Source organism: Tenrec ecaudatus, chromosome 7, assembly GCF_050624435.1.
Source record: "Tenrec ecaudatus isolate mTenEca1 chromosome 7, mTenEca1.hap1, whole genome shotgun sequence".
NCBI lineage: Eukaryota > Metazoa > Chordata > Mammalia > Afrosoricida > Tenrecidae > Tenrec > Tenrec ecaudatus.
In genome coordinates, this window is record NC_134536.1 from 128,990,924 (window position 1) to 129,012,732 (window position 21,809).

Sequence of the window (21,809 nt, forward strand, 5' to 3'; positions counted from 1 at the left end):
TTAGACCTGAGGAGCCTGCTTGAGGCTGGTGGATTCTGTCGCCTTGCATTACTTGTGTTCAATATTCCATCCGAACCAGCCTGCTTTGCTAAGCTCCAGAGATACTGACTGTTGCTGACCCACCCAGCTGCTTGCTGCCTGTGGGCAGACTCTGCTTGCCTTGGCCCAGGGAGGACTCTGCTGTCTGCTTCCTTGCTTTCCTGAGATGAAAACCAGACCTAACACAGGTGGTTACAAAGTATCACCCACATGTCTGAGTCAGGCAGTGTGGTGTACACCCACCCTATACTCTGTTCATGATGCTCCACATAGGTATTTACCAAATATATTTATGGTAACACTGCCCCATTGACAGAATGAAGAACCCTCTTGGTTTTTTAAAATTGTTTTATTAGGGGCTCATACAACTCTTATCACAATCCATACAAACATCAATTGTATAAAGCACATCTGTACATTCATTGCCCTCATCATTCTCAAAATATTTGCTCTTCACTTAAGCCCTTGGTATCAGGTCCTCATTTTTATCCTCCCTCCCCACACCCCCTTCCCTCATGAGCCCTTGATAATTTATAAATTATTATTTTGTCATATCTTGCCCTGTCCGACATCTTCCTGGCCTTCACCCCCTTTCCTGTTGTCCGTCCCCCAGGGAGGAGGTCACATCTAGATCCTTGTAATCGGGTCCCTCTTTCCAGCCCACTCTCCTTCTACCCTCCCAGTATCAACACTCACACCGCTGGTCCTGAAGGGACCATACACCCCAGATTCTCTGTTTCCAGTTCCTATCTGTACCAGTGTGCAACCTCTGGTCTAGACAGACTTGCAAGGTAGAATTCGGATCATGATAGTGGGTGGTGGTGGGGAGGAAGCATTTAAGAACTAGAGGGATGGGGGGAAAAAAAGAGGACCTGATGCAAGGGGCTTAAGTGAAGAGCAAATGCCTTGAGAATGATTGGGACAGGGAATGTATGGGTGTGCTTTATACAATTGATGTATGTATATGTATGGATTGTGGTAAGAGTTGTTGGAGTCCCTAATAAAATGTAAAAGAAGAAAAGAGGAGAAAAAAATGATTAGGGCAAAGACTGTACAGATGTGCTTTATACAATTGATGTATGTATATGTATGAACTGTGAAAAGAATTGTATCAGCCCCAATAAATTGTTAAAAAAAAAAAAAAAAAAAGAACTAGAGGGAAGTTGTATTTTTCATCATTGCTACATCACACCCTGACTGGCTTGTCTCCTCTCTTAGACCCCTCTGCAAGGGGATCTCCAGTGGCCGACAAATGGGCTTTGGGTCTCCACTCTGCACTCCCTGCCCTCATTCACTAAGGTAAGATTTTTTGTTCTGATGATACCTTATTCCTGACCCCTTCATCACCTCATGATCACACAGGCTGGTGTGCGCTCTCTTGATTTTTAAATGGTAATTTTTTTCTCCCCCCTCCTGCCTCTTGGTAATTTCTTTATTTCTTCTTCTTTTCTGCCATCTTTTAAAGTCAGTAAAGCCAACTGGGGTGTTACAAACATGAAATTCATTTGCAGGTCGTATCTGTTTTACCAGTAATGTTTGCCCTGAAGGAGAGACAGGCATTGGATCCACAAGTGTTTAGCTTTTTATAGCAGTTTAACCAAAGTGAGACAACAGGAAACTGCACTCATAACCCCTCCCCCCCCCCCCCCCCGCCTCTAAGAACTGCATGGCATCCCCTCAGGACAGGGGCCTGTGGGGTAAAGCTATCTTACTAGCAAGCTTTCGTCCCCCCGCCCCCTCTGAGAACTGCGTGGCGTCCCCTCGGGACAGGGGCCTGTGGGGTAAGGCTATATGGATATTACTAGCAAGATTTCGTTCCTAGAGTGGGTGCTGCTGGCTATTAGTCGGCTAGCAGCACTGGGGCCGTTTCTCGGGGTTCCTGGGGGCCCGGCTGGTTTGCCGCCCCTGTGATCTGCTTGCTGCCAGAGGGTGAACTCTCACACTCATCATCTGCATCATTTTCCCTTTTCCTCTCTTCATCTTCCTCAGGGAAATGCCTGCTCATCTAAGCCAACTTGCTCGTGGAGCAGTTAGTCTGCCCAGAAACACACGCACGTGCGCGCGGCTAACTGCAGGAGGAGGGGAAGGCTGTTGTCCGCAAACAGAAATGCTCCCCAGGCACAACTGAGTGCCTGCCAGAGACGGATTACAGGTGACCACATACTGCACCACCACTGATACACTTGCCTCTGCGAGAACACCAAGTTACTTGAAATCGATTGCCCGTCCTAAGCCTTGTGACACGGAATGCATGAAATTAGCACAGGCCGCTTCCAAGGGCTAAGCACATGTTATGGGGAGAGTAACGGCTTCCAGCTGACATGAGAACTAAGTGACGATTCAGAAAAGGCAGATTTTATGGAAGTAAGAAAGGATGATTCCATAATGCAAGTAAAATACAATGTGTCTTTCCTGATGTTGACAATGGCTTGATGCATAGGCCTAACTCCAGTGATCACAAACTGCACAGCAGAACCCTGACTTCCATCCCTAAAGAGAATCAGAACCCCTCCGGGCAGTGATCCAGGAGGGCTCGAGTCAGTACCCTTGTCACCTAGGGAAGTAGACACTGTCCGGCAGCTCAGTTGTGACAGAAGCCCTTGAAAACTTTATCAGCACAAAGAAATATTTTTAATTATAACATGTCAGAGATGAAAGGCCTACCTAAAAATAAAATACAGTGATTTGCTATTTGTTGTCTGATCGTGACATTTTCTTTTCTGACACCTTTGCTCATTCATAATCATCACCTGTGCTGCAAAGCAAGCGTCAGAACTGATGGAAGTCACTCGTTCATTGCAGGAATTCTTATTGAAGCAACTCAGTTCACGGACTCGTTTTCTTGGCTGTAGAACACGTGGCATGATCTTTTGGTAGAAAGCAGTGTTGGTAGTAAAAATCTTAGTATCCCTGTATCCTCTAAAATTATAATTCAGTTCATCTCATTCCACTTAAAGGACATATGCAAATGCTAAACTTATCATTGCATGTAAAAGTTACATCACGGAGAGCTAGATATACATGTCTCTTACATGTCCCATTGGAACGCAGATGAAAGGTCATCTCAGGACCCTGACATGCCTTAATCTGGTCCTGCCGAGGGCACACTGACACCTGGAATTGTGGGTCATGTGTTTACAGTAACTCCCAAAGGCAGACATCTTGGCAGTCTCTATTTGGGACAGGTGGAAATTCATTTTCAGGTGATGGATTCCCAATTCCAAACTCCAATCTCACTCCTCCCCCCTAAAACCATCAAACGTGCCTCCAAGTCAGTGTGGACTTAGGGCAGGACTCTCCTCTACAGAGGCACTGCACTCCCTCTTTCAGGGTGATACTGGTGGATGTGCACCACCAGCCTTGAGGCTAGCAGTCAAGCATCAGCTGCTTACCTCACTTACTGAGCGACCGAACTCCAGTCCAAGCTGCTGGAAATTTCCCCACCAACCTTGTCTACCCACATGCACAGGAATGCCGGTGGACGGGGGGGGGGGGGGGGGGGGGAGGTGTGATGAGGAAGGTCCCCATCTGCATGCACTCTGCAACAGTATCACCATAATGGACCCCTGGTGGCACCTTCCAATGTCCCACAGTCTGGTTAAGTGGGTGCGGAATCTGATTCCCCATGTCAATGGATTGTAACACTAGTCATGGTGATTCGATTACGATTAGACTTCACGTGCCCGTGAGGATTTCACCAGTGGATAGGCAGCCAGGTTCTTACACCGATTCATACCTTGCTCCAAGCCATTTCAAGAAGCGCTGACCCCCATTCATCTGTGGCGGCGGCTAGCGTGTTGCTGGGTGCTGGGATGCTGGGGGGGGGGGGGCAGCAGCACGTCAAACACCAGCAGGGTTATTTCTGGTGAGCAGGTTTCAGCTGAGCTTTCGGACTGAGAAGGAGTGGGCTACCTATTTTTGAGGGATTAGCTGTTTTGCAAACCTTCTGAGTAACAGCGGAGCACTGTCAGATAGTCAGAAGGTGAGCCCCTTGGGTTGGAAAGTGCTCAAAATATGACTGGCGAAGCCCTGTCTCCTCAAAGTAGAGTTATCCTTCATTTACTGTTGGGGCCCAATTCAAAAATGAGGAGAAATGGCTGCCAGCATCTGCTAACAATCAGAGCATGGAAGGCACGAGGCATAAATCTAGGAAAATGGGACATCGTCAAAAATGAAAGAGCCCGTAAGGATGGACATCCTAGGCATACGTGAGCTGCAGTGGACTGGTGTTGCCCATCTGGAGCAGGACAGTCACGTGGCTCACTGCCCCGGGAGTGACAAATCCAAGAGAAAAGGCACCATATGCAACAGCTGAAAGAACATGTCAAAATCTACCTGCAAGGTCAATGCTGCCTGTGAGAGGATAGTATCTCTCTGCCTGCAAGGAATTCCAGTTCATATTTGTATTATCAAAATGTACACACCAACCACCCAAAGTCAAGGATGAAGAAATTGGAGAATTCTATCAGCTTCTTCGGCCAGAAATGGATAGAACATGCATTCAAGGTGCATTGATCGTTGTTAGCGATTGGAATGTGACATTTGACAGAGTCATCAGGAGTTGGAAAACACTGGCTGGGTGGGAAACAAAGCTAGAAATCACATGGTCAAGTTTGGCAAAACCAAGGACTTCTTCATGGCAATCACCTTTTGGACACAACACAAGTGGAGACTACACATGGACCTCACCAGATGGAACACCACCAACCAAACCAAACTCACTGCCATCAAGCCGATGCCGACTCGCACTGACCCCCCCCCCCCCCACGGGTTACTGGACGGTCAGTTTAAGAGAAAGCCCTGTTTTTCTCTCTCGGAGTTGCGGTGGATTCAAACTGCTGACCTTGCAGATCCCAGCCCGAGGCATGACCATGACACCACCAAGCTCCTTAGATGGAATACACCGGACTCAAAGGGACTGCGTCTGTGGGAAGAGACCATGGAGCAGCTCAGTATCATCAGCTAAAACAGGGCCAGAGGCTTGATTGTGGGATTGCTGATATTAAGTACAGTTTGAAGAGGAACAAAATTAAAAAACAAGTCCACAAGAGCCAAAAACTGACACTGAATTAATCCCCCCGGATTTAGAGGCTAAAGAGCAGACTTGACACCCTGAACACAAAGGATCAAAGCAAGGCAAGTTGTGAGACGACATGAGGAGTTTTATACAGAAAGAAAAACGGTCATTAAAAAGACAGGAGAGAAAAAAAGGCCAGCATGGATGTCAGAAGAGAAGATGAAACTTGTCCTTCAAGGTAGATAAATCGAATGCGGACAAAACGATGAAGTAAAATAACTGAACTGAGTCTTTCAAAGGGAAGCTGTAGAAGACAAAGGTAAATATTACGACGACATGCATAACGACCTGGTGTGAGGACACTATCAGCACATCTCAAGCCCAGAGGGTTGAAGAAAAATTCAACCCTGTTTGCTACATTGACGGATTCTAGGGCAACACACTGAATGCTATAGGAAGCTTCACATGAAGATGGACGGACTACACTGTCGCTGTACCAATAAATAATTAAAAGGGCAAAGTTAAATCATTTCAATGTACTGGAAATAGTTGTCCAAACTATGCTGAAGACATTGGCCAAAAATTAGGCTTCAGCAAGCAGATGCAGTACTGGGAGTGCGCATTTGTCTATGCCAAGAAATTTGGAAGACAGCCACTTGGCTGTCTGGAAAAGATGCTTACTTGCGCCTATTCTAAAGAAAGGTGGTCTAACAGGATGTGGAACCTTCATAACAGTATCATTACTATCACATGTAGGTGAAATTTTGCTGAAGATAATGTAAAAACGGTTGCAGCAGCACACTGACAGGGAGCTGCCAGGAATTCAAAGTGGATTCCGAAGAGGATGGATAGAGAATCATCATCGCTGACATCAAATAGATCGTGGCCGAAAGCAGAAAATACCAAAGATGTTTGCTTGTGTTTTATTGCCCATACCAGGCATTCAACTGTGCGGATCCTAACTAGGGGTACCCTTAAGAACGGGGGTTCCACAACACTGCACTGTGCGGATGCAGAACTTACACACGGTCAGAGGCAGCTGTTTGAACAGAACTCTCAAAGTCAGGAAAGGGTGGCTCAGGATTGCATCCTCTCACCGCGCTTACTCAATCTGTATGCTGAGCAATCATCAGAGATACTGGATTCTATGAAGAGCGGGGCTTCAGGATGGGAGGAAGGCTTAGTGACAACCTGAGACATGCGGGTGACACGGCCTGGCTGGCTAAAAGTAGGATTTGAAGCACTTGCTGATGAAGATCAAGGACTGTAACCTTCCGTGTGGATTACAACTCGATGCAAATCCAACAAGCATCTATGGGCTCTACTGTGTAACCCAGGTTAGTCTTTGTGTTCTTGTTTTCCGGTTATTAAAATTAAAGACGTGTCACAAGAAGAAAAAATTCTAGTCTCAAAAGCCCTACAGAGGGTTCTGTAGGAGTCAGAGTCAACTTTATGGCAGTGGGTTTATTAATCCATCTTTCCCGTTTTGGAAACTAGTTGAGTCAGCGTCGACTTGATGACAGTGCAATTTTTTGGTGTTTTGATGTTATTACCATTGCAAACCTGGTAGGTAGTGTGCTTGTTTCTACAGAAACCTTTCACGCCAATAGTGTCTTATTCTAATATATATATATGTACATCTATATATACATATTTTAACAAGACATACTTAAATAACCTATCAGTCTTGGTGGCACAGTGGGTATGTACAGGGCTGCTATCTACAAGGTCAGCAGTTTGAAGCCACCAGCTGCTCCTTGGGAGAAAGATGAGGCTTTCTACTCCTGTGAAGTCCCCCTTTCAGAAACCCCCAGGGCAGTTCTACTCTATCCTTTGGGGTGGCAGTCAGAATTGGTTTATTTTCTAACAGACGGAAGTGAAATGTGCAAAAGTCCCTTTCCTAACTTGTACAAAGGTGCTGCATGGGTGTGCCACCCAGGAACAAGGGCTTGCATCTAGCACCCTCTAAAACTGGCACACCCAGGCCTGGATGCAGTCGCCTCTGGGCCCGGAACCCAACCTCGGAGACTCGCCTGCATCTCTGCCTGTGGAGCTGGGACCATCTGGCCTGTGCTTTCTCCAGCTTACCCCTAAGTAATCCCTTTTTAAAATCGTGAGTTAGGTGGGCAGTTTGCATTTCATACCATCCACTGCATACAAACCACTCATCTACAGCCGCCCACCGCCCGCCCTTTGCCACTCATCTGAGTTCTCATCTCCTTCTAAGTCAGTGGTTCTCAACCTTCCTCAGGCCGCAACCCTTTCATACAGTTCCTCATTTGGTGGGGAACCCCAACCATAACATTATTTTTGTGGCTACTTCATCACCATCATTTTGCTACTGTTAATTGGGGGACCCCTGTGAAAAGGGCTGTTCATCCACAAAGCGGTCATGACCTCCAGGTTGAGAAATGCTATTCTAAGGGATCTCTAACCTCCCTTTCACCAAAGCCAGTAACTGCCAGTGCTCCAGGCTGCTGCTTCGTCCTCCCATCCCTTGCCCTCCCTCCTCTGGGACCCTCCAAAGTCTGTTCCCTTTGTGTCCAAGTCTCTTGTCTCGGCTTCGATCCCTACAGTGGGTTCATACAGTAACTGACTGTCCTTCTGTGGGAGATGAGGCTTTCTACTGCCTGGCAGAGTCAGTCTTGGGAACGCCCGGGGGCAGTTCCACCCTGTCCTACAGGTCACCGTGAGTCAGAAGGGACGCAGTGGCACTGAGTTTGGCTTGGTTGGGACTGACTTCACTCAGCATAACGTTCTCCAGGTCCATCCATGCCACGAGGTGCTTCGTGGTCTTTTCATTGTATTTTATACGTAGTATTCCTTCGGGTCCCTACTAAAACTGATTTATAAACTCACCTGCACACAAGAATTACCTGGGGTGCTTGTTAATACAGCCCTAGCACTGGCCTGGAGACCACAACTCTGCAGACACAACCAGCAGCTCATGGTGTTTGTGATGCAGACAGCTGGGGGGCCTTTCCCCAGGCCCAAGGGTCCTATCATTTCCACAGTGGCTGTTCATTTTCCCAGACCCACTGGCAGTGTACGAGAGCTCCCGTCTCCCCGCACCCACTCAGCATGGATGCTTTATGGTTCTTTTCCAATTGGCCCATCATCGCTGGTGGAAGGGGACAGCTCAGCGTGGTTTCTGTCCACCCACCTATGTGGGTCTGGCTGATGAACACCTCTAATGGAGATGCATCTCTTCTGGGGCTCTGCCCGTTGGGCTTCTAAGGACACGTCCTCTCTTAAGGCAGCATGTGGGATTCACACATGCTGGAGTCCCTGACTGTCCCAGGGAAGGTGGGACAAACGGTGAAGGTGCTCAGCTGCTAGCTGAAAGGCTGGTAGTTTGAGTCTGCCCAGAGGTGTCTCAGAAGACAGGCCTGGTGATCAACATCGACCACCCAGCCGAGACCGCTGGGGAGCAGTTTGCTGACACCCATGGGGTCACCTTGGTAGCAACAGGCCAGGCTGCCAAATGCTGAGCCTTTCTCCTGGCAAGAAGCGGCCCCCCTGGCCTGGCCGCATCCTAAGCACAAGGGGATGAGATGCTTGCTACCTTTGCAGAGTTCTGGTCTCCAGGCCAGAGCTGGGTCCACAGTAACAAGCAACCCCGGTGGTTGTGTGTCCAAGAGAGTTCCTCACCTGATGGGAGGGAAGCAGTGTCAGGGAAAGGAGCCCAACCGCCCAGTTCAAAGAGACGGCCAGGCATGGTAGGGATTAGGGGGAGGAAACCCTGGCAGCCAGGCTGGACTAGCGAGGCAGCTGCCTGCTGGTGCGGGCTGCGAGGAGCTGGTGCATGTGATACCAGGCTGGCTCTCAGAGGGGGAGGGGGCTTGACATTCAGCAGCCACAGGTCAAAGAGCAAAGCAGGAGCGGGCCACCTGCCCTGCGAACTGGGATTGGGCCACAAGGCCAAACACCCCAGAAAGGGAACAGGCCTTTGCCCCATCCTACCGTAAGGATTTGTGACGCTCTGGGGGAAGAGGCAAGCCAGGCCCAAAACTGCTGGGGCCGTTGATGGGTACATGGTTCTAGCGTCCACCTCACCCATCTCTGATGTTCAGAAGATGTGCAAGGCAGGACCCTCATCTGGGTTGGGATCCCGCTGCCCACTGTCATCTCTAGTCAGGACAACAGCCCTGGTGATAGAAGAGAGGAGGCAGCTAGATGACAAATGCATTTTGCTCCACGGGCTAGTCCTCAGCCAGGGGAGCAGCTTCCGGTTGGCTCGTCACAAGGGTCAAAGTTGCTTTCACCTGCAGGGCAGGACAGGGAGGGCCTGAGCCCAGGTAGAGAGGGCCCTTTACCCCAGCTCAGATCTTCGGGGTTCTTTGCTGGACCCAGAGCTTTCTGCAGGGATCCCTCCTGGAGGGCCACCCAACCTGGGCAGGGCTGGTGGAGCGTGCGTCCTGCCTTGGGCTGTGAGGACACAGCATGTGGGGCCCTCACCCGGTCTCCTTCCTTCCAAGAAGCACAGCCGCTGCCCACTTTCCTTTCCAAAGGGCCTCAATGGAAGGCTGTAGGTCGGAGCCAAGAGAACAGACCGGTTCTGCATGAATTCTGTTTCCCGTGGCAGACACTGGGAAGGAGTTCTGGCAGCTGTGACGTGGCGGGAAATGTGGTTGACTTTTCTCCTGTGAAAGCCAAAGTCTGGGTGTAGGACTTTGGGCTTGAACCTGGACTTGAACCTGTTTCCTCTTCTACGAAATGGGGTTGACTACCCACCCCAGTGCACCGAGGCACTGGAAGACACCACTCATCACCCCTGACCCCAACACCCTGATCCCTGTCCTCAGGACGGACGGGTAGGACCTCAGCCTCCCCCTCCCAGGTCAGCCTCTCTTCGGCCCTGGGCCCTATGGAACACGTAACTGAGAAGTGTTGGCTAGGACTGGGGTGTCCTTCCCTGACTCCAGCTGCAGAGAGGCCACCAGGGCACAAGGTCAAAGACCAAGAGGCAGGGCCAGGTGAAAGGGCTGGTGGGCCAACCAGTAAACACTTTACCTAACCGATGCAGGCCGCCCCCTTGGTGGGGAAAAAGGGGGAGCTGCCAGGGCAGCCTCACGCCGGTCAGAGGCCGCCCTCTCACCCATGGCCCAGACATCCCTGGGCCCTCTCAGCAGGTTCCTGCCTATGGGGGGAGGACGGGGCAGCCCCCGAGGAGAGGTACGTGAAAGAGCAACAAGACGCTGAAGGGCTGAAGAGGACGCAGACATGGGGGCAAAAAGGCCAAAGGTTTTTACTCTGCACACTGCACTTCGAGGCCCGGGGAGGAGGGCCAGAAGAGCACAGGAGTCCAGGGGAAGGGTGAGCAGGGAACAGGGGCTGTGGATGCAGCCATCTGGCTTCCCTGTGGGGTGAGGTGTGGCAGCAGAGGCCGGCATGCCTCCTCTGGGCATCAACCACTCCGGTCCAGGTACCCAGTTCCAATGCCGCCCCTTCTGGGTGAGTTCACACTGGAGCCCTCATGGCCCCTGACCAGCACGGCCGGCTCAATTCCGTACCAGGAGAGGTGCTGGGGGAGAGAACACCACCCAGGCTGGCCACTGCGCTCCAAGTTCTTCCTGGGGCTGCGCCTTCGTGGGAAGGAAGAGGGCACAGCGAGGCGGGAGGACCCTGGGGCCGGAGAAGCTGCCTTTGCTAGCCGGAGCTGTGGCCCAGCCTGCTAGCTTCCAGGTCAGGGGTCTCTTGCTGCACCCTCGGTACAGGGGACAGAGTTGGGCTCAGAGCTCATCCGGAGGGCTGTGTGTGAGGGGGGATGCCTTCTGGATGCCCTCGTCCTCTTCCGGGCTGGGGTCTCCCTCAAGGCCACCCAGTGCCTTCCTCTGTTTGTTGCTGCCGCTCCGGCTTCCAGAGGCCTTGGCCTTGCTGCCCTTCTTCTTGGGCTTCTTCCCGCCTAGGGCGGCTGTGTCCCCTTTCTTGCCGGACCACTGCTCTGCCAGGCAGCCTGGGGTGGGGAGGGGCAGCTCATGGGCACAGTGCCAAGTCCCACTGGGGAGAAACTGGAAGCAGCCCACCTCCTCTCTCTCTGGGGCACCTGTGACCTGCACACGCTGCCCTACACCTAGGTCCATGCCTCCTGCCTCACGGTGTTCTGCACTCCCTGAGAGCATAGGCCACATTTGTTTTCCACCCTCGCCCTAGCTGCTGCTTTCCCGGGGCACCTGCTGCCCTGGCCCGCCCGCACTCACTGGTGTCCTTCCCCTTGAGCACATGGTTGGCACAGAGGAACACCGTCAGGTCCTCCTCCTGGTGGTTCCGGTACCAGTCCTCGATCACCTCCTCGAACTCCTCCACCAGAACGTCACACTGCGGAGCACACAATGATGCATGTGGGCAATGCCCGGCCCCCGCCCACGACAAGGGCGGCAGGAAGGAGGATGTGGTTCTCCTGGGACAGCAGGGCCCATGAGGCCAAGGGACCTGACCGGTCACCCAGGTCTCGGTGGCCCTTCCTCTGGAGCAGACCCAGCCCCAGCCAGCCCCGTAGGGTGTGCAGCAGCTGCCCGGAGAGCAGAAGGGTCTCTACCTGCTTCTTGAGGTCGGCCACCTCCGCGGAGGTCTCATTCCACAGCTCGTAGGGGATGTCCATCACCACCTTGACGCCTTTGTGAACCAGGTTGTGCAGCGTCTCGAAGGTCTCTGACATGCCCTGGAAGAGGAGGGCGGGCCAGACAGGGGGCAGGGCTGCTACCTCTGCATCCCGCCCTTTCTTCTTGCTGGAGTTAAGAGCCCAAAGCTCTGAGGCCCCTCACCTTTGATCTTATCTTTCACCCTCTCCTCCTTCAGGCCTGTCCCCCCACCCCATCCCCTACAGAGACACACACACACACACACACATCTTGCCTCTCCACAGCACATCCTTTTTAAAGAGATTGTCAACCGACCTCAGTCCCTACCTTTTAGCCTTGAACTTACTCCTTTTCCCAGAAATAAAAGTTCATGCTGGCCCTCTCCACCCCCACTGGCTGGGCACACTCAGTTCCTGACTCCCAGTGCCAGGCCCGGCTCTAGCTTCTTCCTGTGGCTTTTCCTTGGGTGAGACAAGAATAGTACCAAAGCAGGGAAGACCCTTCATTTTGTGACTGTCTCTCTCCCAGATACCCAGGTCTTCTCAGAGACCACATGCAGACACACACACATTTTCTTTACCTTTATATGTGGTAGTTCATACAAATACAAGGAACACACACACGTCCTTTCTACACCATCGACAGCAGAGTACACTTATAACCCTGCACCTGCCTTTTGCTACGTAACAGTGGATCTTGGAGATGATTTTACTCCCAATCACAAAGAGCTACCTCTTTTCCTTGTTCATAGCTACCTCTTTTCCTTGTTCTACTATTCCAAGGGCACTGGTGACATCGTGGTTACATGCTAGGCTGCTAACTGCAAGGTCAGCAGTTCAAAACTACCAGTCGCTCCTCGGGAGAAAGCTAGGGTTTTCTACTCCTGTGAAGTGACGTTGTCAGAAACCCACAGAGGCAATTCTATCTACCCTATCCTATGTATGGGGTCACTGTGAGCTGGGGCTGTTGGGCACAATTTTTCAACAAATGACCTTATCTATTTATTGAACTACTCCCCTACTGTGACAATTTAGTCATTTCTCATCTTTTGCTGAGGAAAGTAAATTTTAACTTTTTATATTCACGCAAATGTGAGTTTATTACTGTCGAATACAAAAGTCCCATTGACCAAAGAGCGAAGACGCCTGCTGTTTCCAATGGTGCCCTGAGCTCTCTTCTAGGGACTGGGGGGCAATCCGCTTTCCCGGAAGGCGACATGGTGGAAGCATGTGAGGGTAACTAACTCCCTTATTCCGACCACATGCCAGGCCAAAGGCAGACATGGGCCTTGTTAAGAGGTTCGCTCAACAGGGAGAGATGCAGACAGCAAGTGCCTGCCTGGTGTGGGACCAGGCACTCTGGAGGGGTCCCAGGATTGGCTGTGTGAGTTGAGAAGGATGGGTAACCACCACCCACCAAGTGCCTTCTGATGACTTCTAAAAACACACACACACACACACACACACACACACACACACACACACACACACACCAACACACACACACACACACACACACACACACCCCTCCATATCCTGGGTTCTGCTCAGTTCTCCCACTCAAGTGAAGTGACTTAGGCCTCCCAGGAGCCACCACCCTGGGCCACTCTTGCCCATGGCTGAAACAGAGGCAGGGCCCTGTTGGGCAGGCCCAGGGCATGATGAATGTCCTTCGTGGCAGGAAAGACTCAAGCCACCCAAGATGACAGGCTGAGGAGAGGTGGCAACAGCCGTCAATGAAGTAAGTGGAGAGGACAGGAGACGACGCACCCAGGGCAGGTCTTCACGCAGTATCCCACCAGCAGCCACAGAGATGCCCCCTGGGGAACAAACACCAGCACACCTTGGCAAAGCGGTTGCTGCCCGTCCTCTCCTTGTGCAGGCTGTAGTCCAGGAGTCTTTTACAGATGGTCTCCGTGACTTCAATCAATCGCAGATCCCTGCCAGACAGCAGCACACAAGGGACTGAGCGCCTCCCCTCCAGCTCCAGGGGCAGAGCGCTCCGGCCCTGCAGCCCCAACTCCGCTGCTGCCACTCACCAACGGGCGGCAGGGCAGGGAGGAAGTTACGACAGCTCGTGTGGGGGCTCCGGCACGCTGGCACATTGACCAGAGAGAGAAACATGTAACGGGTCTAAGGCAAGACTCCGAGAAGATGGAATTTTAAAAGAACATTAAATGAGCCTGAATCAGAGGGATCCGGCCCCCCCCCCCCCCCAGTTTTCCATTTAGATGTTACAGTGGGATTTAATGACAGCGGATGGGTGTTTTGTGACAACTGGAGATGAATGGAAGTTGGTTTTTCTTTTTATTCCCAGCAGCATCAAAAGCGGACAACCCTGCGTCACCAAGTTTTAAAACCCGATCAACCTGACGTCAACGGTTGAAACCCTACCACTTGATCTCCTCTCTGATACCCGCGGCTCGATCTGGTTTTCCATATTTTCTGTGTTTTGGTGGGTTTTTTGATTATTAGGCTTTCTCTCTCATGTATTGTGTCATGAAGGGTAGCCTTCTTGAATCTCTGTTACACGTCTCTGTTGTTTGATACTGTAGAGAGACAGCAAGTAGAAGGGCTCCTGGGGGGTCCGGTGGGGGAGGTGGGGTAAAGGGGAGCTGACATCAAGGGGTTCAAAGGAGGAAACTGCTGTGAAACTGACTGTGGTACCAACTGTAGGACGCCGCTTGATGTGACTGAACTATGGGATGGTCTGATGTCTGGATTAGACCCTGATAAAATGGTTTGGGGGAAAAAAAAAATTTGCTGGTCCACGACATCTCCTGTTGTAGCCGCCAATCTTGCTTCTACATGTAAGGAACCGGCAGCTGAATTGGAGGGTTTATGAAGGTGGCATGACCGGAGCAGTGGGAAAGTCCGGGTCTAGGTGCGAGCTGGCCCCTTGAGGCGGTGGGCCTGCTTAACTGGGAGAGAGAAGGGAAGCCAGGCCCCGAGGCTGCCAAGGGCGAAGGAGGCTGAGCCCTGGAGGCCCCCGCACTTACGATTTGGTGTACTTGACTCCAGAGGTCTTCCGGTCCAGGGCACCGTAGCCTGTGTCAATCACTTCCTTGGTCTTGCCTGTTTCCTCAAAGGCCGACTTCAGCTCCACAGCCACGTACTTACACACTGCAGAGTGAGCCCAGCACAACCATGAGTGCCCGCGGTAGGGACCCGGGTCCACTGTCACGGAGCCGATTCTGACTCACAGCGACTCTATTAGGGCAGGGTATGACTGTCCCATACTGAAGCAGACTGCAACATCTTTCTCCCACTGAGCCAGGAATGGCTTTGACCTGCTGACATCTGGTTTCTTAGCCGTGTGCTTAAGCAGTCGGTGGGTGTGACACCTGCGCCCCTCAACAAGGGACCACCAAGAAAAACAGACCCAGGCAGGCCAAGAACACCGCGGGCCAGGTCACTGTTTGCCAGACCACCAAACGGAGTTCCCATGGCGAAACCATGGTGCCCTCACCAGCTGCCGACTGCTGTTCCCCATCCTGTTCACTTCCCCTCTTCTGTCCTTCATCTTACAGGGCGACCAAGGAAGAGCGGCACAGCGGGCAGCTGCCCATAGTCCACTGGCATCCCACCACGGTAACCACGGCCCACAATCTCTCTCCAGCACACAGGACGTGCTGTTTTAGCCACACCATTTGGAAGGTACGCTGCAACGGAAATGGCAGCAGTTTCCCGGAAACAAAGCTGGGAAGGAGGGAAGGGTCAGGGAGGGAGGGCAAGTGAAAATATAATCCAGGGAGGTGCTGTTACCCAGGGGATTGCAATCAATGTCCCAGAACACCCAGTGCCTGGGTGGTTGAGTGGAAAACGAATTTGCTCTATAAAGCTTTACCCAAACCATCAACAACAGAGGGAGGGAAAGCTGTGGTGCCGTGACCCTTTAGATGCGGTAATGCATCTGGTGAGAACACCGCCCACTGCAAAACCCTACAACACAACACCTGGGAAGCAGGGATCCATCAACTGGTGCTCTTGGTGCCTATTCCAATCCCCCAACTGTTCCCAAACCATTGTACGGTTATTTTATTGCTAATTTCACACATTGTTTCAACAGTAACTCTTTATTCTGACCAAGTTACTGTGTCCCGCCTCCAGAGGCCTGGTTCCCAGCACTTCACTTAGGTGAGTTTGTTTATTTGCTCATTTCCTCACCCACTGCCTGGGGACACAGAGTCCAGCCAGGGCCCTCCCTTCCACAGACTCACTCTGAAAGAGCAGGGAACCTGAACCTGAACCCTTGGCTGTCAAGCTGACTGGGAAAGCAGTAAGTAGATGGAAGTGTTAACAAATAACTACCCTGGGAGAGAGCTCCAGGGGCATAGTGGGTAATGAGCTGGGCTGCCAACTGCAAGGTTAGCAGTTCGAAACCACCAGCCGTCCTGCAGGAGAAAGACAAGGCTTTCTACTCCTGTAAAGAGTTACAGGAAATCCACAGGGGCAGCTCTACCCTGGCCTATCGGATCAGAATTGCCTGGATGGTAATGAGCGGATTCTGAGGTGCCTGAAGGAGCCACGGTAGTGATGTCAGGAAGTGTTGGACTGTAAGGTCTGGGGTTCAAACTCAACAGCGGCTCCACGGGAGAAAGATGAGGGTCTCTGCCCCCAGAAACAGCGCCTGCTTCGCAGCCCGTAGTCAGGGTCACTGTGAGTTAGCATCAACTCAAAGGCAATACGTTTGCGTTTTCAGGGGTTTGAGGTGCTGGAGGCCACTGTGATCGGCTGATTTTGACTCAGCGACCCTAACGGCCCTCGGGTTTCCAAGGCTGTCAATCTTTATAGGAGCAGCCAGCCTCACCTTTGCCCCTCAGAGAGGCTGGTGGGGCCAAGCTTGTGGTTAGCAGTCAACATGTCACCCACGACAGGCTACCAGGGCATCTTGCTTAAGGTACGTGCTGAATGCACTCTAGGCCTTCTCGGCCCGTTCTGTTGGCCTCGCTTTAAAAGCCTCCTCCTTCAGGAAGTCTTTCTGGGTCCATCCCAGGTGCTTCTGATTTTTTTGAACTTCTAAAGCTGCACATGCTCACCAAGGGCCATCTCATGTGTCTCTCCAACTGGACTGCAAACTGGCCCTCAAAGTAAGCATTGTGCGTTGGATGCCTTCCATGTTTCCACCATCTGGGACTCTGTGCATGCTGAACACTTTTCCAGTATTGCTGACAGAGACCGTGCTTGTGGTGCCTCTGAACAGAGAGCCTTCCACACGTTGAATGCCATCCGTGTTGTTAAAACACTAACGGCAGAGTTTGGGAGAAAACCAATTCACCACCAAAATAAATAACATCCCCTGGAGGCTTCTTTGGTGAAAACTTATTTATTTGAACTTGGAAGACATGGAAATTCTAAACGATACTTGGATGATCTCAGTCTGAAATTACTTGAGGGCATCTCACCTCTCGGGCTCCCTCCCCTCTCCCATCCTGCCTACACTCTGCAAGTTCATCACTTTCTGAGCTCTGCTTGTACCCGTCTCCTACGCCCTCAGTGTGCAGTATTCCAGGATGGGGGTGGGGGTTGGGGGGGGGCTTGGAACATCCTTTCTCTCTTAAACCCATTAACCACCAGTTTGCTTCTCAATCTTCCAAACCTCAACCCCTCCAGACCCCCTCTGGGGTTCCCAACCCAAACTAGACTCCAAGGAGACTCATGGCACAGGCTCCAGACCCTCATGGACATCCACCCCCTCATTTTCTTTTTTTTTTTGACATAATGAATGTAACTTTTATTCAAAATCCATCAGATTTTTTAATGTGATTGTTATAATAGTTTAAATGTATTCTCTCTTTATGAAAATGGGCTTTCCCCCCAAATTTTTAAAGAGTATCTTATTCTGACCAGCAATGTTCTGGTTGTATCAATCCTAGGCACCGTTAGTTGTTGGTTTTTGTTTTTTTTTTAGTCATTTTAATTTTAACTGTTATCATGAATGTGAGGTAGCATCCCGGATCCTTGGTAGCTCTGTGGGTTAAGGGCTTAGCTACTAACCAAAAAGTTGGTGGATCGAACCCACCAGCCACTGCATGGGAGATATGATAGTGTGCTTTCATAAAGATTACAGCCTTGGAAAACCTCGTGAGGGCAGTTCTACATTGTTCTATAGGGTCCCTACGAGTTGTAAACAACCCAAAGTCAATGCGGTTATTTTTAATGGTATTTCATTATAACTTTATTTGGAATTTCCCTGATGAGAATGATATTGAGTATCATTTTATTTGCTTGTTGTCATTTTAGGTTCAAAGTTTGTGCATTAAAACCACTATTACAATACTTGGTAGGTATTCATTATATATTCTATCTGTACTTTGTCAAGGATTTTGCCCATATTTACCATTGATTTGTGGCTTGATTATTGTTTCCTTAGATTGTGTCATTGGATGAGCAAACCTGTTCTTGTTTGTTGTTGTTAATTTGATAAGCTCACAGGTTTTTCCTTTTGTTTTTGTTTTCATCAGGGGTCCTGTTTGCATCCTTTTTGAGAAGTCCTTGACTGCATCCAGGTTGAGACTTTCCATACTTTCGACAGAAGCTGCAACTTTAAGTTAGCTAAATGTCCCATCTGATTTAATGTTCATGCATGCTGTGTTATTTTGAACTATGCATCTAGTTATACACTAAAACGTTCATTGCAATAATTTTATAGCGCATTTTGAGGTTGATGTTCAACCAATTCCACCCCCTCATTTTCTAGGCAAGTTCTCCTTCCTCTGTGCCAAGGCCTGTTCTACCCAGGGCACTGAGCCAGGAGGCAGGTTTTGTGGGCCAGTCAGCACTTAATAACAAAGGTATAATAATAATAATAAAATCAATAGTAATTATGAGCAGCCTTTGGTTGGACTTTGCCAAACCATCCTACAACAGAAACTCTTCTCTGAAGTGAATCTCCATCCATTATCTACCAAATGAGGTTGGTGGAGAGTGACCTGGAAGAAGATCCGTGCCAGCTCTTGGCTTCTATGAATGCCTCCTGGGGAAAGAACTGTGAGCTGCTTGAAGGGTGAGAACACAAGCAGTCCGGGATGTTTTGTTGAAAAGGGAACTAGAATGGAAAGAGGAAGCACCCGCGATAGCAGGCGGCCTAGTTTGGGGGAAAGGAAAACATCACAACCTCTTGACTGGTTTCAGCTCAGAGACTGCGGGTGGCAGACCCCAGCAACCATTCCCATGGGAGGGCGGGTGGGGGGAAGCTTTTACAGTGATGCCGGCTTATTTCTGGAGCATGTGACCTTCAATCTCGAAAATGGAAGGATTACAGGCCATCCCTTGCCAGCGCTCGGGGAACAGGCAGCTGTCAGCTTTGAAAGGCTAAAATGTATTTCAGACTCAGCTTTACGGAGTGATTGGAAGGTTTGAAAATAAACTTGAGAAAGTCATGGGAAGAACAGAGAAGCCCTTCAGGGCCCTGGTCCCCCCTCCGCCAACTTTCACTCAACAATCTGGGACCACCATTTGCGCTGTTTGTTACAAAACCATGTACTGCGTGTCTACCACGCACTCTGGGCGCTGGTGTCTAAGGAAGGCCCTCCTCTGCCGAGCCTGCAGGCCGGTCGCCCAGGTGCTCAGTTTCATGGGGGAGACAGGTGGGCGGAGGGTACAAAGGGGGATGGTCTCAGGTTCCTCTTCTTGCAAGGAGAGTCACAGTGCACGTTTCAGTTCCTCAAACTGTTCTCGCCTTCGCGGTCCGTAAGAAGCTTCTTTCTCTTTCCGTGGCTCACCCCTAGCTATGCCTCCTTCAGGCGCCTCCTAGGAAGCCTTCCCGGAATCGGTCTAGCCACGGTCTCCCCAGCCGCTGGCTGCGTCACATGCTCCCCACCTGGCCCCCCGAAACCCGATGCCTCCCCGATCACGTCATCGACTGCGCGGGATGAACGCGATTTGGTTCTTGACCCGTGTTCTGAGCTCCAGGAGGACGGAGCGCGACCCCCGCGCCTCCCCGCCGGGCGCACTGCAGGTTCCGCGAAGGAAGCGCCTCTCTCGGCCGGGAGAGCCCGGAAGCCCCCAGGCCCCAGACCCATCCCCACAAGCTCCGCCCCGCGGCGGGTCCGCCCCCTCACCTTCGCATTTGCTGGGCAGTCGCACCCAGTCGGTCTCCTCGGCCGCGGCCCGGCCCGGGCCCAGCGGCGCGCTCGACGGCAGCAGCAGCAGCAGCAGCAGCAGGAGCGGCGGCGGCGGGACGAGGCGGCGGGGCGGGGGCGCGCGCTCGGGCGACGACTCCATGGCCCAGCCGCGAGCGCACCCGGCGGCGCTTCCTCCCGCGGCGCGCGCAGCGCCGCCCACCCGAGTCGCTTCCGGGACTGCACGCTAGCCTCGGCGTAACCACGGCAACCGCGAGCCCCTCCCACCCCCCCAAGCCGCCTGAGACCCGCCGACCACGGAGCCAATGGGCATGGTCCGGGTTCGCCATCTGACGAATGGGAAGCCGAGCTTCATTCGGCCTCGGCCAATCAGAGAGCGGATGGTGACCTCGGCTTCCCCGTGGCTACAGCGCTGCCAACCCGGAACGGGAGAGACCGGAGGACTGGAACCTGGGAGAGGGAGCTGTGGTCCGGCCGCAGCGGGACAGGGCCCCGCGCGCTGGGCCGAAGATGGGCGGAACGTCACTTCCCTCCGGGACGCAGGCGTACCGCGCCACATCCTTTTGTAGCAGATCTGCCCAATACCCATCGAAAAATGAAGTCCTTGACCACTTGAACTTTCTCTATCATGATGTTGCTTATTGGTGTCGTTGTGAGGATTTTAAAAAATATTTGAAAGTGTAAGCCATACTGAAGGCTGTAGTCGTTGTTCTTCAGTAAGTGCCTCAAGTCCTCTTCAGTTACAGTAATCAAGGTTGTATCCTTCTGCACAGCACAGGTTTTTAATGCATTTCCTGTGAATTCCCCTTCATAGAGCTAGCCTCTTGGATTATTTGCCCGGCCTACAGAATGAATAAGTATGGTAAAAGGACACAACCCTGACACACATCTTCCTGATTTTGTTTTGTTTATTTATTTAATATATTTTTTTTTTCCTTCCTGGTTTTAGAACATGCAGTTTCCCCTTGTTTGTTTGAGTGACCGCCTCTTGGTGTCTCCGCGGACTGCACCAGCACAGTGAAGCCTTCTGGGATTCCTGTATGTGCGAGTCTGGGTAGTCTAGAGACAGAAATTCATAGACACTCGTGTGTAAGAGAGAATTTATTGCAAAGAACAATGGTACATTAAGAAAACATCCCAGCGTGGGGGGAGAAAAGGGGAATCGAGCACAAGGATCAACATATAACCCTCTCCCAGGGGGACGAACAACGGAAAAATGGGTGAAGGGCAACAGAGACGATGTAAGATATGAAAATAATCATCTATAACTTATCAAGGGTTCATGAGGGAGGGCAGGCAGGGGAGGGAGGGGGAAAATTGAGCAGATATCAAGGGCTCAAGTAGAAAATGCTTTGAAAAAATGATGATGGCAGCATACGTGCAAATGTGCTTGACACAATGGCTGAATGTATGGATTGTGATGAAATGTAAGAGCCCCCAATAAAAGTACTTAATAAAAAAAGAAAACATCCCAGCCCAGTCCAGATCAAGTCCATAAGTCTGATATTACCCCATATGTTCCTACTAGTCCATGAATTTTTCCTTAGACTCATGGAGCCAGGCAATGACGTGGAATGCAGGAAGATCACAAGGCTAGTGGGTAGAACGTCTTGTGGATGTCGTGGCGGTGGAAGCATCTCAGCAGAGGACTCTGACTCTATCAGCATAGCTCCATGTGGCTTGTCAACAAGAATGTCTTGCTCAAAATAAAGAAAGAATGTCTTGCTCTTGCAGGGAATGAGTGGATTTGGCCTCCAGTGAGCTATTTATCTCCTTTTGCACCTCCAAATTAGGTCATCAAGCTGTGACCTGATTGACAGGCTAGACTCCACTCCTTTGCAAATTGACACCAGATGATGTAAAGACAACGCTGTATTTTTCAATGTTAGCCACCTTTGTGATGAGCCACACAAATGGCTTTGCAACAAGTGGGGATCAACTAGCCCTTGTTTCGGATCCTTTTCAGAATCCAGTTTGAGTTTCTGGCACTTCCATGTGGATGCACTGTTGCCACTGCTTTTGATTTGTCAGCAGCGGAGCTTCACTCATTTCTGCATTCTGTTCCTGAGGATCAACTTGTTAATGTGGG

At 51.1% G+C, this 21,809-nt stretch overlaps 1 protein-coding gene across 2 annotated transcripts; it reads right to left on the minus strand.

The window, feature by feature from the left end:
• Nucleotides 1-1,156: 1,156 nt before the first annotated feature.
• On the minus strand, nucleotides 1,157-19,925 carry CNPY3 (canopy FGF signaling regulator 3). 2 transcript variants are annotated; one of them, XM_075555089.1, is made up of 6 exons: nucleotides 19,700-19,925; nucleotides 14,636-14,759; nucleotides 13,480-13,576; nucleotides 11,595-11,717; nucleotides 11,257-11,374; nucleotides 1,157-9,699 (listed from the first exon to the last, which is right to left on the minus strand). In XM_075555089.1, exons 1-6 carry the CDS (start codon nucleotides 19,860-19,862, stop codon nucleotides 9,572-9,574), a joined length of 753 nt encoding a protein of 250 aa, XP_075411204.1. In that variant the 5' UTR covers nucleotides 19,863-19,925; the 3' UTR covers nucleotides 1,157-9,571. The 2 variants fall into 2 exon arrangements, with proteins under 2 accessions (XP_075411204.1, XP_075411203.1); XM_075555088.1 differs by lacking the exon at nucleotides 1,157-9,699 and adding an exon at nucleotides 10,281-11,012 and having other exon boundaries at nucleotides 19,700-19,920.
• Nucleotides 19,926-21,809: the final 1,884 nt, after the last annotated feature.

Bases quoted from the DNA above. Each gene is read 5' to 3' on its own strand.
- CNPY3 (XM_075555088.1), bottom strand. From the start codon at position 19,862: ATGGAGTCGTCGCCCGAGCGCGCGCCCCCGCCCCGCCGCCTCGTCCCG. The intron at 14,760-19,699 runs GTGAGGGGGCGG...CTCACTCTGCAG, and splicing joins ACTGCCCAGCAAATGCGAAG to TGTGTAAGTACGTGGCTGTG. The intron at 13,577-14,635 runs GTAAGTGCGGGG...GCTGTCTGGCAG, and splicing joins GGAGTCAAGTACACCAAATC to GGATCTGCGATTGATTGAAG.